Source organism: Lolium rigidum, chromosome 2 (assembly GCF_022539505.1).
Source record: "Lolium rigidum isolate FL_2022 chromosome 2, APGP_CSIRO_Lrig_0.1, whole genome shotgun sequence".
NCBI classification, from domain to species: Eukaryota; Viridiplantae; Streptophyta; class Magnoliopsida; order Poales; family Poaceae; genus Lolium; species Lolium rigidum.
This window is the reverse complement of record NC_061509.1, coordinates 103,163,945-103,181,625: the sequence shown is the minus strand read 5'-3', so window position 1 is coordinate 103,181,625 and position 17,681 is coordinate 103,163,945. Positions and strand designations below refer to the sequence as shown.

Here is a 17,681-nt window from a genome sequence, read left to right as displayed (position 1 = left end):
ATGCCCATAAATGGGCTCACGGGCCTCTCTGCAACTGGTTTTATTTGGAACTGGCATCGTCTGATTAGTGAAATGGTGAGCAAAAACATTAGAGGCCCAGCGGAGCACGAGCGGACAATAAGAGTGGGGCATATGCAGTTGAAATGGGCTCATCCGCCACCTTGAGATAACAATCCATACTGTCAGTCCTCACTCGGTGGAGGACCTGCTACTCTGCGAGGCGCTGGACTCGACTGCTGTCATTTTTTTTCTTCTGGTCGCAGGGATATATATGATGCCCCCTGTGGAGCCACCACAGTTCGTTTGGATTCTGAGCCATCCGATGGAGCCTTCCAGCAGATTTCGTCCGTTGATCTTTTTTCACCGGGCCCATATAAAATGAGCAGCCCACGGTGAAAACCTAGCACCCTCTGAGGCAATCCTCGTGTGCCCTTTCCCTTGGCGGCGTCTGCGCCCGCGCTCCCTAGACACAGAGAAGAGCGGCGGCAGCGCCTGCGTGGCTGCGCTCGCTGGCCGCGGAGGAGCGTCGGCTGTTATATTGTGATCCAAATTCATATACTAAAGGGAGGCTAACTTCTGACGAGCGGAGCGAGGCCCGTCGCAGATAGGCTTGGGCCGAAGCGTACGGATCGTTGCCACCGCCTATATATACATCTTGTAAGCCGCCGGCTAGGGTTTATCAGATTATAAGATAACCCACGGCGTTTGTAAACACCTCCCGATATAGTGAAGTTTTGCTGGCTGGCGCCTGTGGTTTTTTCCCCTTCTGTGTTGGAAGGAGTTTTCCACGTTAAATTTTGTGTCCCCTGCGTGTGTTCTTGTTTCATTCTTCGTTATTTGCTTGTCGCTTTTATAACACCGGCTGGCCTGCCCTCCCTGCTCCGGCTCCTCCTCTGCGTCACAGAGAAGAGCGGCGGCGGCGCCTGCGCCGCGGAGTATCCCCTATTCCCCTCGGTGCATTCAGTCAGAAAATTATGAAAAGATTGCAAGGACGCAAACAAAAATAACGAAACAAATCCCTTGCGCGATACGCTGTTTCTTAAGATTCTTTCAGAGGCAGAAATGCAAAGACAAATTTTGAAATCTGGAACAATAGGCAGACTGCAGGTTTTTCGGCGAGATTTCTGCATAATTCTTAATTCGGATAGCAACGTAATACTGCCTGTGTGTTGGCCTCATCACTAGCATTTCCTGGCTTCCTGCTCACGAGCGGTCAAGACAGGGACTACAATTATTTGGAGCAAGACGATCAACAGGAAAGCCGCATGGCAAAGTAGAATGTAGCTGGTTCAGGTTACAAGGGGTCACTGTAGAAAAACGCTCATCTATACCGGTTCTAGAGGGGCATCGTACCGGTTGCTCAACCGGTATAAATTATCCGGCAATAAAGGCCCCCCCCCCCTTCGTACCGGTTGCTTACGAACCGGTATAAAAGGGGCCTCCACGTGGGCCACCAGGAGAGTTCAGGGCCAAGGAGCTTTGGTACCGGTTGGTAATACGAACCGGTACCAAAGGTTCCCACCCGCGGCAGGGAATTTGTTCGAATCTTCGCCGCGCAGAGAATTGAAGTTTTAGGGTTTTGGAGGGGTTTAGGGATATCGCGGTTTGTTTCATATCGCGTCGATGCACCGTAAACGCCTTTGGGTTTAGGTAGTACATGAAGATCAAGATGATGCATAGCAAGTTGGTGCATACAATATAACACACATGTAATTGCATAAGATCGCAAATTAAGAAGCACTATGCATGAAGATCGATCTTCATGCATAGTGGTACTCTCCGAGGCGTACTCTATATATGTCTATTACATGTAGCATAGTGGTACTCTTCGATTCAACTATATATGTAACATGTACATCTTCATTCATAGTGAAACTCTGCGAATGGTGGTATGACGTCCCGAAGGAAGAATCCCGCCAATTCCTCGCCTATTGCTATGAAGCGGTCATCGATTGAGAGCTTGTTCCGCTTTCTTGACAACTATAAAAGAATAAGATACAAATGAATACATGAGCTATGTGTGTGTGTGTATATATATATTCAAACCACAATGAAACAACTATTACTGAAACTCAGCACAACTTATGATAAGAAAACAAATTTGTGAATACTGTTTTCGTACCTCTTTATTTCTTTCATTATTCATTCTCTCGCTGACAATTCTGTGGATGTACTCGTAAACGTAGAATCCACAGAGATCAGTCCCTTGTGGTTGTTGCGGGCATTTCTTTATAAGAATATAATTCAATCAAACAATAGTAAAGTATGATAATTAAAGGTGTGTGGACCTAGGAAGTACTATTTACTTTCGCCTTCCATCGCAGCTTCGGTGGCCATTCATGGGACTTATCTTCCTTGATGAAAGTTTTCCACACGCTGCCCGACAAAAGAAAATGCATAAAAGAGTTATCAATTAGTTCATAGCTGGAAATTAACGAAACAAACCGATAAGAATTAAAATTACCTTTTGAGCATTAAATAACAAGACAAGTATAGTTCCGATTTTTTGCTTAGTGAGTCAAAGACTTCAACTTCTCCAATTTGCATATTGATGACGAGAAGAATAAAGTGAAACCTACGCACGTTTAAATATGTAGTGTCATATATATAAGTCATTAGTTTAAATTTTGACATACGGTGAGCAAAATATAATGTGTTATAAGACAGTAAGACTCACTCGAAGTTGTAAGGCCAAATTATTAGCCTTTTGTCATGTTGTCGCTTCAAAAACCATAGCAAAATCTCCGGTGTATCCTTGTTATAGACGGGATCTTCTATGGTTTTAACATGCATTGTGTGCGGGTCAATGAACCCAATGTCCGTGATTTCGTCCCTTTTGCATTCGAGCATCTTCGATCTGCATAATATAGTGCACAAAGGATTATAATCTGCAAACAATGAACGAGCTGAGCTAAAGACTTCTCAAATTAAATAAATCACTTACATACAATAGAAACTGATGATAGATTTGTCGAGAGCCCTGATGTCTACGGGTGCTTCTATTCTTGTAGACAGTGTTGGGCCTCCAAGAGCAGAGGTTTGTAGAACAGCAGCAAGTTTCCCTTAAGTGGATCACCCAAGGTTTATCGAACTCAGGGAGAAAGAGGTCAAAGATATCCCTCTCATGCAACCCCGCAACCACAAAGCAAGAAGTCTCTTGTGTCCCCAACACACCTAATAGGTGCACTAGTTCGGCGAAGAGATAGTGAAATACATGTGGTATAAATAAGTATGAGCAAGTGGCAACGGCACCGGAAAAGTGCTTTGCCCGGGACGAGTAAACAAGCGAGTAGTAACACAGCAGTAGTAACGCGAGTAAAATAGTAAACAAGCAGACGATAGTAGTATTTAGGAACAAGGCCTAGGGAATAGACTTTCACTAGTGGACACTCTCAACTTTGATCACATAACGAGAATAGATAAATGCATACTCTACACTCTCTTGTTGGATGATGAACACATTGCGTAGGATTACACGAACCCTCAATGCCGGAGTTAACAAGCTCCACAATTCAATGTTCATATTTAAATAACCTTAGAGTGCATCAAAGATCAACACGACTAAACCAAGTACTAACACAGCATGCACACTGTCACCTTCACACTATGTAGGAGGAATAGATCACATCAATACCATCATAGCAATAGTTAACTTTATAATCTACAAGAGATCACAATCATAGCCTACGCCAAGTACTAACACGGATGCACACACTCGTCACCATTACACCGTGCGGGGAGGAATAAAACTACTTTAATAACATCACTAGAGTAGCACATAGATAAATTGTGATACAAAACACATTGCAATCATAAAGAGATATAAATAAGCACTTCACTATGCCATTCATAACGGTGAATAAGTATTCCGTGAAATATAGCCTAAGAAACCCACACGGTGCACACACTCGTCACCTTTACACACGTGGGACAAGGAGTCTCCGGAGATCACATAAGTAAAACCCACTTGACTAGCATAATGACATCTAGATTACAAGCATCATCATATGAATCTCAATCATGTAAGGCAGCTCATGAGATTATTGTATTGAAGTACATAGGAGAGAGATGAACCACATAGCTACCGGTACAGCCCCAAGCCTCGATGGAGAACTACTCCCTCCTCATGGGAGACGAGCAGCGTTGATGAAGATGGCGGTGGTGTCGATGGAGGAGCCTTCCGGGGCACTTCCCCGTCCCGGCGGCGTGCCGGAACGGAGACTCCTGTCCCCCGGATCTTGGCTTCGCGATGGCGGCGGCTCTGGAAGGTTTCTCGTACCGTGGCTTTTTCGTATCGAGGTTTTAGGTCTGGGACCTTTATATAGGCGAAGAGGCGGCGTCAGAAGGTCGAAGGGGCGACGACACCATAGGGGGGCGCGGCCAAGGCCTGGGCCGCGCCACCCTGTCGTCTGGGGCCCACAGGGCCCTCCTCTGGCGGCTCTCGGGTGTTCTGGATGCTTCCGGGCAAAATAGGAACCTGGGCGTTGATTTCGTCCAATTCCGAGAATATTTCGTTACTAGGATTTCGAAACCAAAAACAGCGAGAAAACAGGAACCGGCACTTCGGCATCTTGTTAATAGGTTAGTTCCAGAAAATGCACGAATATGACATAAAATGTGCATATAACATGTAGATATCATCAATAATGTGGCATGGAACATAAGAAATTATCGATATGTCGGAGACGTATCAAGCCCGGAGATTATATAACTGGAAAAGCTCGTTGAAGTCAACGTTCACACAGTATTCCTGGAAGTAGTGCTCTTCACTAACTCGCACCATGATAGTCTCGATCCCTTCCTTTGAGGCATTAAGGTACCACGAATGCAAGTTACGCATACATGTTGGTAGCTTCCCGAGATTCTCGGACCAAATCTTTCCCTTGAACAAATTGATATGCTCGTTCAGCGAAAGCGTAATCGGTTGTGTCTTGTCGAGAACTTTCAACGGGCTTCCCGTCAAACACCTTGAGAGGGGCAACCGATTGAACGGGTTGTTGTCCGAGCTGGTAGACTTGGTGTATCCCTTTTATCTCCCTGATACCCGATTGAACGGGTTTTGTCGCCTCGATCATCTTGTCATACGACCTTTCAATAGAACGCCTATAGTCGGATGGCGGCGATGGTACGGGGTCATATAGATTCTCAACGGTACGCACAACTTTCACCCGATCTAGTGTCTTCTCGAAAGGTATCTCCGGCACTTTCGGTGCAAAAAAAATTTCACCTCGGCCCGAACGGCTTCCTGGTTTTCCTCGGGAGTTTTTTCCCAAGGTAACTTCTCAATGGGCGGCAGTGCTTTCTCCTTTCTAGCTTTTTCCTAGGCGGCGTACCGTTCCGCTTAACGGACGCGGTCTTACGCGGAGGATCTCGAGGTGGTGGACTCACACCGGGGTCCCTCTCGGGTAGGTGTGGACTTTGTCTGCTCACGAGGATCGCCACCAGGACTGCCACCGGGAGGAGTCGATGGCATTTGCTTGCTCATGTGTAGGAGTCGATGGCCTTTGCAAAAGGACGACGTACTTCTTCGGCCATAGGGCGAAACCGTGCTTGACATCGGCCAGTGTCCTCTCATCTTCACCTCTAGGAATATCAAGCTCCACTGTTTCAAAACCCGAAACAACTTCATCCACCCCGACACGAACACAGCCAGGTGGAATGGGCATATGATGGTGCATTGCTCCATCTTCACTTGGGTACACATAGCCGACCGCCACCTTAACGGACGCGGTCCTGAATAACATATGTAGCGCGCAATCTGTCTTCTCCGTGACATAATCCACAGGGTAGCTTCCTCCACATCCATCAAGATGCGAGGAACCGACACTGCTTCTTCGCTGAGATGGGGCACCATCGCCATGTGGATCCTGTAGAAACAGCGGCTGATCAGGTGCCCTCTGATTTCTCTCAAGAGCCTCCACCCTAGTTAACAATTCCGTTACAATGTCGGCGTCCTTCTTCTTCTTTCGCGAACGGCTTCTATAAGTGCCGGCCGCTGTCCGGCCACGCTTCCTTCATGGTGAGACCTGGGCGAGCTCGTACCCGTCCAACGTGTTCGGGGTTCCCCGCAGCGAGTGTCGGCTCGTCATTCTCTCGATCGGGAATGTACTCTCCCTTTCGACCTTTTCAATTGCATCTACAAGCTTCGGTACAATTGACTCAATTTTTTCCTTCCATTTTCCCTTCGCAACGATCAGCCCTGTCTTTGGGTCCAACCCTGTCCCATGAGCGAACAACCGAACTTGGACCGTTCGGGCCGGTCCCATGTCACGTGGAGTGATTCCATCATTCATCAGTTTATTCTCAAACGTTGTCCACTTCGGAATGGCACTCTTGTAGCCACCTGACCCCAAATGATGCGGAAGTTTCTTCTTTGAAGCATTTTCGGTATTTTTCTTCGATCGGGACACAAAAGTAGACGATTGCTTATACTCCTTAAATGCGGGCCAGTGAGCTTTTATCTTCACTAGATTATCATCGAATACTGGATCTTCATTCTTATATTTGTCCCATAAATTTTTCTTCCAGGTCTGGAATTGTTGTTGCGGTCAGAAACCCACCGGCGAGCAGCGACGGGCAACACGGTAGAGCCGGGAGGCTCCCAGGACTGCGGCTGGCCCTGGTCCCTCCGAGCGACGGCCCGCAAAGACTCGGCACGCACGTCCGATGCTGGTGCAAGGGCGTGCCACCTGACCTATACCTGGTCAGGAAGGTGTTGGATTGTGCCTCACTTAGTTTCCTGCATGGCATACACGTAAACATTAAATACGAGCCTCGATCGGCTCTCAGGTTATCCTGTGAATCGGCTCAAGGAGCCGATCCACCCATGATGCGTACGAGGTGTACGATCGGATGGTGGTCCCGCTTGATCAAAATAAAGCTAAAACGACCTACTACGATTTAGGGTTTTCACCGCATAATCGGAACATCCTACTCGTGATTGAGCTCGGCGGCCACGCACGGTGATCGTAAGCCGACCCTAGACAAGGCCTAAAAACCAACACGAAGTTGATCCCCGGAACATCCTGTCTAGGGCTAGCAAACTACACCCTACGCGCCACTCGGATCCTTCAACCCGTTTGTAAGGCCTAACTATGCAGATATTAAACTAATCCTTGAAGAACAAGGAGCAATCATAACGGATCGGATCTACTGAATAATGATCAAGCGGGGTGCCGCCCTTACACCTAAGATAGGTGTAAGGACGGCTAGACGTCTAAGGGTTGCACGACGACAGCATATGATACGATGAACAATGCTAACCCTAACACATCTATGATAACTACGTTGCTCGCCATCAAAAAGGCTTCAGCACGAGCAACGCATGAACAACGAATAAACGTGTATCGCCTAGATCGCAAGATGCGATCTAGGCGACATGATGCTTACCCGGAAGAAACCCTCGAGACAAGGGAGTTGGCGATGCGCCTAGATTGGTTTGTGGTGAACGTGATTGTTGTTTATTTCATAAACCCTAGATACATATTTATAGTCCGTAGACTTTCTAACGTGGGAATAATCCCAACCGGGCACGAGCCCAAACTCTATCTAACCGACACGTATCCTACTATGTTACAGATACACGGGCAAACTAGCCCAAACTTTATATACAAGGCCGATTCATGTATTTCTTCCATGTATATTCTTCAAGCCCATCTCCAATCGCGGCCTACCTCTAATCCGGTCAAATTCTGGTGATAACACATGCCCCCCTGGTTTTGGAAATAACAATTCCAAAATCACTCTGTTTTTTTTCTTCGTCGGGTCATGTCGTGGCAGAGCAGAACCGCTGCAGAGTCTTTCATCATGTCGCCTCGCCTCCTCGGCTTCTCTGCGTGAATTGACAGATTCGGCATCATGTCCTCGAGAACCGTCATGGCATTAAATCTCCACTATACCCCCTTTATTTAACTGTGCCGAACGGTTCGCCACTTCATCCCCTTGCTCTGTTCTGTCCATCAGCACCCAAAAAACCCTCTTTCCCTGTAGCAATGTCTTCCTCTTCCTCTATCTCCTCAGGCCTCTCCTTCCAATCTTTGACCACATGCCAGATGGCCCACCCGAAGCACTCGTCGGGTCAGATGTTGACTTACCTCTGACCGATGGGGAGGACGACCTCGAGTTCCTCATCGAAGGGGAGCTGAAGAGCGAGAGTGAAGACGACCTCCACTCCTGGGCGAACCCCACCTCCTCCGACGAGGAGGAGGAAGAAGAAGAAGTAGAGGAGGAAGAGGAGGAGGATGATTCCTCCTCCTCCGCCGGGTATCCGCCGGCGAAGCGCTCCCGCGCGTGGGCGGACAGCGAGGACGATGATGATGACGAGGGAGAAGAGGAAGAGGAGGAGGATGATTCCTCCTCTTCCGCTGGGTATCCGCCGGCGAAGCGCTTCCGCGCTTGGGCGGACAGCGAGGATGATGATGATGACGAGGAAGAAGAGGCTCCGGCCGAGGGCTGGGGCAGCAGCGACGAGGAATTCTCCGGAAGTAGCGCCGACGACAGCTCCGATGCCGACGATGAGGCCAGCGAGGATTAGCAATGTAGGATTAGTAGTTCCTGAGCAATCGGCTCTTTTTTTGTTCTTCCTTTCTTGAGCAATCGGCTCTTCATTGTAAAAATCCTCTCTTATTAATGAAGAAGACATTTCCTAGCTGATTATGTCCCTTTTCCAACTTTGCCGATTTAAAGTGAGTCAACACATTAAGAGCCGATGGCAGCGCATCGGCCCTTGCCATAAAACGCGAGCAAGGTCAACTCTATCGTCTTTTCAAATGGTAACCTGCGACTTATCTGAAAGAGCAAAACTCAAATCCCCAAATCGCCGTTTGAACAGATTAAACCCACGGCCACATGAACCTCAGATGTCAATCACGCAGGTTCGTAACTGCAACGGACTCAAAGCAACCTCATCCAACGCCCATGCTATGGTCTCAGTCCTGAAGGTGATCCTTAACCACTCCTTATTGTTCGAACATAGCGCCTTGCTCTATCTTTTGCATCAACAGGAACGGCCCTGACCGTGTAGATGATGACGGCTTTCCCTTTCAAATTCCTTTCAGCAGCTCTAGTGGTCTTCTTTTGAAACAACTCACCACCTTGGAAGAGGGTTATGATGGCGGGCTAGCCGATGAAACCCCAATCGGCTTCTAAAAACAGAGCATTCACCAGATCAGCTGCCCCCCGAGCCTCAGTCAAGGCGAGAACGGCAGTGAGGACACACAGTTCAGACAAATGGACCTATGCTCGAGCAAAACTGAGAAAACCACCACACAGAGCCAGCCAAACTTGCCACCATCGATCACCTTTTCTTCCGTTGAAAGCCGATATCGTAGACGAAACACCGGCGGCTTAATGAGCCAAAAGGCCGGGTTGGATGCCAAAGCGACGCTTCGACGGTGCCGCTGAGCCGGCGACCTTGCGCAACGGGTTGGAAGTCCTCGAAGAGAAGGTTACGGCACCGAAATCGGCTCATTGCCGCCGAGGAAGCTCTCATTGTCCACTCCCTCCGGAAGCGAAGGCCATCCGTGTCTTGAACACGCAGCGGGTAGATCCTATGTAATTGTACTAGAGTCGATGGCTGTGCATCGGCTTTGTTCCTTAGCTCTAAAGTCGATGTCCGTGCATCGGCTGTACATCATGAATTTTTTTTTTACTGGCCAATTTCTCTATCGGCCCCCAATATTTCACTGCACATGTATCGCACATGTACCGCACATGTTCATCTGATTAGGTGCCCCCCGAGCCGATTCTGCCAGGTAACTGCTGATATCGGCTCTGTGGTTAGCCAAGGCACTATATGTGAACATCGGCTCTGTTAGGACCAGTGTTGACTTCTTCCAGCTCATCAGCCGACGTAAACCCATTGCCCATTAGATCGACGTTGAACCCAGGCAGAATGCATGGTGAGGATAATATTGGCCGATTGCTGGAATCGGCCTCCATGTTGATTGAATTGCTCAATGAAGGTTTTGCAATGTTCCTTCATAGACCTTTGGGGCCGATCCCATGGATCGGCATCGCCACGTTTGCCCATATATGTTGCTCTTGTTACACGGTCAGGCCGGTGGATAAAACCAACCTAACCCCGTCCTTCGTCACGTCGATGCGCTCGCAGTCGTCCAAATTGATGCCTGAGAGTGGCTCTTGGCCTGTTGTCTCCCAAACGTTCATGCCAGCCGTTGAAATCTCGGCTGAGTCATCTGCGTGGACGACCTCTACTTCATCTCCATCCCACTGTATTAAGCATTGGTGCATTGTGGACGGAATGCAACAGTTGGCGTGGATCCAATCTCTTCCTAGCAGGACAGCATAGGTGCTCTTGCTGTCGACAATAAAGAACGTTGTAGGGATAGTTTTCCTTCCTACGGTCAGATCCACATTCAGAACACCTTGTGCGTCAGATGCTTGGCCGTTGAAATCGCTCAGCGTCACGTTGGTTTTGATCAGATCCGAGCTAGAGCGTCCCAACCGACGTAGCATGGAGTATGGCATAATGTTGATCGCCGCTCCGGTGTCCACCGGCATCTTGTTGACGGAGCTGCCCATTGATATAGCCTCGCAAGTACGGGGCCTTCGGATGTCCGTAGCTTCTTTCTCGTGGCTTCTCAAAGATAACCGGCCGTGGGCCGCGATCAAGTTGTGCCACGGGTGCTTCGTCTAATCTCGGAGCACTAAACTCCGTTGGAAGGATGAACACCATATTTGTGCCGGCCGATGTCTCATCATCGGCTTTCTTTTGTCCGGGGCGCCACTCTTTCCTTTGTGGCCGACCTTCTTCGTCCGGGGTTCGCTGAATTTTAGCGGCCGGATCAGGCCGCGCCTTCCTCAACGTGTGCAGGTATAACCTTTCGGCTTCCTCCAAACCACGTAGTCGCTGAACCCTACGCTTTTGGGAACGGCTGAGTCCATCAGGGCACCACCTTGGCCGATGATACTTATCTTCTTCTTCATCATCGTCCTATAGTTCCTCGAGATCTTCTACTCGAGAGGACTCAGCGTGCTTGTTCTGAGGCGGGAGAGGCCCTAGACGTTTGAACACGGACACGTTAGCTGCATCCTTCTTCTTCTGTCTACATTGCGGCGGTTGCCGATTGTAGGCAATCGGCTCATTCCTGAATCCCGGCGAGTGTCCGAAGAAGGGGCAGTCCCAGTGCCTATCCACGTCGTCTTGCTCTCTCGACTTTTCCTTGGCGTGGCGCTCATATCTCTCCTCGTCGCGATCATGCCGACGATATCTCCTGGCGTCCCTAGCCAGACGATCTCTTTCATCATCATCGTTGTATCGTCGGCGTTGGTCATATTGACTTACATACTTGTTGAGGAGGTGATCAGAGAGAGGTCGCTGATATCTCACGTTCCTCACTTCTCCCTCTGTGATGTAGCGCTTGCCATCGTGACGGAGCCGATCGCGTGGAACGGCTTCCTCTCGTGTCCTTGCTATGAGAGCAGCTGCCCTCGTCTCCGTCCTTACCGCAGTGGTGCCCGAGGTCCTACCATGTTGATAGTGAACGAGAATCCTGGCTGGCACCCTCCGGGGTAAGTGCACTCCACCATGTTAACGGCGGGGAAGGGGTGTGTGTCGACCTTCATGGCGTGCGGGCTGAAAATTAGACGCCCTTGTTCTATCGCCATTTGGACCTGCTGACGCCACACCCTGCAGTCGTTGGTGGCGTGGGTGAACGTGTTATGCCACTTGCGGTATGGCTTTCCGTTCAACTCCCGAGCCTTGGGGATCTTGTGGCCTTCGGGTACCTTTAGTTGCTTCTCCTTAAGTAAGAGGTCGAAAATTTGCTCAGCCTTGGTGACATCGAAGTCAAACCCTCTTGGAGGACCTTGTGGCTTAACCCACTTACGGGACACGGGGCTTGCCCCCGAGTCCATTCAGCCTATCGCTACCTCTTGATCTCCCGCAGAACCTTCATCTTCATCTGCCTCGACCAGGACCACCGCACGTTTGAATTTATCCTGGTATACATCTGGGTGGCGCTGTTCATATGCCGACAGCCTACGCACCATGTGCGCCGGTGAAGGGTAGTACGCTTGGGAGGCCACGTCCTTGATCGGTGATGCGAGACCCACCACCGCCAACTCGATTGCTTCTTTTCGGTCACATGAGCCGAATAGCATCGGTTCCTAACGGTCCTGAAGCGCCGGACATATTCGGTCACCTGTTTCTCCACGCTTCGTCGTACTTGTGCTAGATCGGCAATGCCGGCCTCGGAAGCCTCCGAGTGATACCGCATGTGGAACTGCTCTTCCAACCGCTTCCAAGTCCGGATTGAATCCGGTGGCAGCGAAGTGTACCACCCGAAAGCCGATCCTGTGAGGGACTCGTGCGAAGAACCTCGCACGCAGCTCATCCGACGCCGAGATCGTGCCCAGCTCGTGCCAAATATCGGCTCACATGCTCGATGGAGCTGGAACCATCCGATCCATTAAACTTGGAGAAATCAGGGAGCCGATATTTGGGTGGTAGCGGGATCAACTCGTACTCGTTGGGGTACGACTTGGAATAGCCGATTGTCCTCCTTTTCGGCACCATGCCGAACTGGTCTCTCAGGATTGTACTGATCTGATCCGTGGTGTTGGCTGCAGGAGTCGAACTCTGAAGATTCGTCGGGGTGCCATACTTAGCCAGCCATGCTTGCTTTTCCAAATCTGAGCCAACTGCAAGAGCTGAGCTCTGGAGGTTTGTCGGAGTGGCATACTTGGCTAGCCACGTCTGCTTCTCAAGATCTGTTCCGAAGTTCCTCCTCGCTGTTCTAGAAGTCCCTGCTTCGTTGCGGCCTCGGTTCGTGAGTGCCCGATTATTGCGGTCGGCACGTATGTGCACGTGTATCCGTGAGGGATCTCCTTAGGCGCCTCATGCAAGAATTGGTAGTCACCAGGGTCACCACCGATCTTGTAGACGACGTATGCCGGTGAATTCGGCACTTCTGGCGCTGCCAACGCGAATGGCAGCGGTGGACGGGACTGGAGTGGCATCTCTCCCTGGTGAGTCCCTAGAGCTGGTCCCGACGAAGAGTACCGATGCCTCGTGATTTCTCGGATCACGCGAAGAGCGACACGCTCCAAAGTGTTCACCGGGCTCTCGGAATGGCGGTGCGGTGAATGAGCTACCATGAAGTTAATCTCCTCGACGCGAGGACCTGGTGCGCTCTTCGACGGGGCGGACAGGTCCACTCCATCGAGCGCGCCTTCGGTGAGAACCCTTTCCACCGATGCCATGTGAGCGGGTTACGCTGAAAAGAGCCGATGAGATCGGCTTCGAGGACCGCTTTGACCTCGTCATGCTTCTTCTTGAGCTCCTCGGTCAGATCCTCGTACGTGAGCGGAGTGCCTTCCGCCATCTCGGATGTAGATGGCGATGCGGTTGATGTCGAAGATTGTCCCACCGGGCGTGCCGAAATGTGTTGCGGTCGAAACCCACCGGCGGGCAGCGACGGGCAACACGGTAGAGCCGGGAGGCTCCCGGGACTGCGGCTGGCCCCGGTCCCTCCGAGCGACGGCCCGCAAAGACTCCGGCACGCACGTCCGATGCCGGTGCAAGGGCGTGCCACCTGACCTATACCTGGTCGGGAAGGTGTTGGATTGATGCCTCGCTTAGTTTCCTGCATGGCATACACGTAAACATTAAATACGAGCCTCGATCGGCTCTCGAGGTTGTCTCGTGAATCGGCTCAAGGAGCCGATCCACCCATGATGCGTACGAGGTGTACGATCGGATGGTGGTCCTGCTTGATCAAAATAAAGCTAAAACGACCTACTACGATTTAGGGTTTTCACCGCATAATCGGAACATCCTACTCGTGATTGAGCCCGGCGGCCACGCACGGTGATCGTAAGCCGACCCTAGACAAGGCCTAAAAACCAACACGAAGTTGATCCCGGAACATCCTGTCTAGGGCTAGCAAACTACACCCTACGCGCCACTGGATCCTTCAACCCGTTTGTAAGGCCTAACTATGCAGATATTAAACTAATCCTTGAAGAACAAGAAGCAATCATAACGGATCGGATCTACTAAATTATGATCAAGCGGGGTGCCGCCCTTACACCTAAGATAGGTGTAAGGACGGCTAGATGTCTACGTTGCTCGCCATAAAAAAGGCTTCAGTACGAGCAACGCATGAACAACGAATAAACGTGTACTGCCTAGATCGCAAGATGCGATCTAGGCAGCATGATGCTTACCCGGAAGAAACCCTCGAGACAAGGGAGTTGGCGATGCGCCTAGATTGGTTTGTGGTGAACGTGATTGTTGTTTATTTCATAAACCCTAGATACATATTTATAGTCCGTAGACTTTCGAACGTGGGAATAATCCCAACCGGGCACGAGCCCAAACTCTATCTAACCGACACGTATCCTACTACATTACAGATACACGGGAAAACTAGCCCAAACTTTGTATACAAGGCCGATTCATGTATTTCTTCCATGTATATTCTTCAATCGCGGCCCACCTCTGATCCGGTCAAATTCTGGTGATAACAGTATCTTCTGCACATCTAATCCTAGAGGGCAGACAAGCTTCTTTGCTTCATATGTACTGACGGGCAATTCGTTATTTCTTGGAAACAGCTTCTTTAATATTATCATCAATTTCTCAAATCCCGAGTCAGTCACACCGACCTCTGCCTTCCATTTCAGCAATTCCAATATGCTACCCAGCTTTCTATGTCCACCTTCACAACCTGGGTACAACAATTTGTGGTGGTCCTCTAACATCTTGTCGAACTGCAACCTCTCCTTATCCGTGGCACAGTCTCTTCTTGCATCGAAATGGCCCGACGAAGATCATCATCAACAGGATCATCTGATGCCTGTTCTTCACCTCCTTCTTCTTCATTGTCGTCCATTGCGGTATCATCGCATTCAGAGAACATAGATCGGTACTGGTCATCGTTATCTTCTTCTTCATCGCTGTCTTGCATCATAACCCCTTCTTCTTCGTGCTTGGTCCAAACATTATAGCTGGACATGAATCCAAACCGAAGCAGGTGGCTCTTAATGTCTCTTGAGCAAGAGTAATCCTTCTCATTCTTACATTTCAGACATGGACGACACATAAAACCTTGCTTCGACTTGTTGGCCTCGGCCACAAGCAGGAAAGAATTCACGCCCTCTCTGAAAGCGGGAGCACATCGGTTACCGTACATCCATGGATGACTCATCTGCATCATAAGTGTATCGGATGCAATCACCTTGCTAAAATTAGTATTGTACGGACTATGTATATACGAGAAAATAGTTGCTAACCTTTTAGGATCAAAAAGAGGAGAAATCTTATCAAATAAAATCGAGTGGCATCCCTCACAAGCATTCCATCAAACACCTCTTGTGCACATGAAGAAAAAATGAGCTAGCATACACCTCCACCTTTCACCACCAAGGAAAAAAATGTAGGGAGGTGGGGGGGGGGGGGGGCTGGCTGCGTGTATATATAGGCATGGCCCTTTTGTCGCGGGCCGTATTACGACCCGCGACAAAGGGGTGCTGGCAGGAGGCGCCAGAGCTCAGACCCTTTTGTCGCGGGTTGTGATACGGCCCCGCGACAAAGGGCGCGATAAAGGCCCGGCTCGCTCCAAATGATTTCGGGGCGACGTGGCCAGGCCATTTGTCGCGGGTGCAGGCGCGCCCGCGACAAAAGGCTCACACGAAAGTCCTGTTTTCTACTAGTGGTGGCGGGGAGTGCGACGACGTCGTTGCCGGTTTTGAGGGTGGTCATTGGGTTTGCGGCGCTGCAGGAGTCGTAGTCGGCCTTGCTGACCTCAAGCACGTCATGCGCCTGCGGTGAGTACTTGAAGACGATACTGTCACCGGGGATGAACTGCTTGGAGGATGCCCAGCTGCCGTAGTTGATGCCGAAGCCCCACTCGCCGGCCGGCTCGCCAACGTTGTATGTCATCGCTGACGCGGTGCTCAAGATGGCCATGGCCGCCAGGGCGAGGGTGATTTTCATGGCAGCAGCCATTGCGATTGGAGCTGGAAGGAGCAGAGCCGCGAGCAGAGGAGATATAAGCGAGATATACTGCTATTGGTCCGCGTGGAAGGTTGTTGTCTGTGTCTTTGCGATGCCGCGCCGGACGAGCTCTTTATACACAATCAAGTAGCACGCGCAAGGTAGGTTCGTGGTAGCATTTGGACTTTGGAGTTGAATAGTTCTTTGCGCGCTTTTCTGAAACGAGCATGTAAGTACTAGCTAGTGGTCATACACATGGCCAGGCTGGGTTGGTGGCATGTTGACACTTTCGGGCCTCTCGCTTCCATTCGGTTTCACATCGGCATGGTCTACCCTACGCGCCATGGACTAAGAGCATCTCTAACTACGTTCTCCAAAGCGTCTCCCAACAATATCAGATTTATCGTTTGTTTGGGGATGTGTTTCCTTCTTGCCGCGTTTGGGGGATATCGCTCCTCAGCCGCATCCCCCAACAAAATATCAGATATTTAAAATTTAAACGAATTCATTCAAATTTGCTATGTATTACATAGATTTAAACGAAATTCGACGAAATTTAAACTAAACCGTAATCTAGTAGTACTTGCGGCGGCCAGAAGCATCGTAGTACTAGTGGAAGTTGTACATGTCATTGACGATGACGTCCTACTTGCCGCGCTCATCGGGCTCGTCGACGGGCTCGTCCTTCACCGCGCTGCTTGGCCCAACCTCGCCGTCGTCGGTGAGGTCCACGAGCGGCTTCCCAGAGTTGCGGATGAACATGGTGATCATCGCGTCGAGGTGGCCCCTCCAGGCGTCCTATTCGTTCAACCACGCCAAGCACGCCGATCGCAAGCCAGGGCAGTCATCGGGGTCGTCGCTGCTGGCGATGGGACGTTGCTGCCGCTCGTACTCCGCCAACAGCGCCGCCTTCCCGGCTGCCTCGTCGTCCTGCTCCTCCTTCACCTCCGGCTTCGGGATGAGGAGGGCGCCACCGGCGCGCCTATGCTGTTGTCGGTTAACGATGTTGCCGCCGCGCCTCGGATTGACGGGCGGCGTCGCGAACTCCGGCTCCTCCGTCACCTCGCACTTAGGCACAGTGTAGAGCACGGTGCGATGAAGAAAGCGTCGATCGTGCTAACCCTAACGAGGAAGAATTGGAGGAGGACGAGTACGTCCTCCTCGGCTGCCAGCGCGCTGCGGGCGTAGGGGATGGTGGCGGCGACGACGGCATCTCCAACCTGGGTGCGCCGTTCTGGATGCCGTCGATGACGTGCTCCAGGGTGCGCCCCGAAACGACCTAGAAGAGGAGGCGCCCCTCCCTGTTCCAGCTGTTCCGCCGGCCGATGAGGCCGGCGGTGTTATTCATCTCGGCGTTGTGCTGCACCTGGAAGTAGTCGACTCACCAGGCATCGTTGCCGGTGGCCGCCAAGGTTGGATCGGCCCGCTCCTCGGCGGTGACGCGAGCCTGCTGGGCCCTGATCGCGTCCCTCCAGCGCTCCGTGCCCTTCCGCGGCGGCGGTGGGACTCCGACGTCGTTGATGACCATCTTTAACACCCGCCGCTGCTTAGCAGGCGCATGTCCGGCGAAACGGGATATCCCGCGTGGTACAGCGCCCACGTCTCCGCCACGGTGAGGCTGCCGCGGCCGAAGCCGTTCATCACGGCGATCTTGCGGGACGACGACATTGGAGGAGGACGTTGGGAACGGCGAGGGAGGAGGAGATTTGGGAGCGGCGAG

General features: G+C 50.9%; 1 protein-coding gene across 1 annotated transcript; it reads right to left on the bottom strand.

Moving 5' to 3' along the window:
• Positions 1-833: 833 nt before the first annotated feature.
• Positions 834-15,973, bottom strand: LOC124689999 (uclacyanin 1-like). Its single transcript, XM_047223447.1, has 2 exons — positions 15,656-15,973; positions 834-950 (listed from the first exon to the last, which is right to left on the bottom strand). The coding sequence occupies exons 1-2, from the start codon at positions 15,971-15,973 to the stop codon at positions 834-836; spliced, it is 435 nt and encodes a 144-aa protein (XP_047079403.1).
• Positions 15,974-17,681: the final 1,708 nt, after the last annotated feature.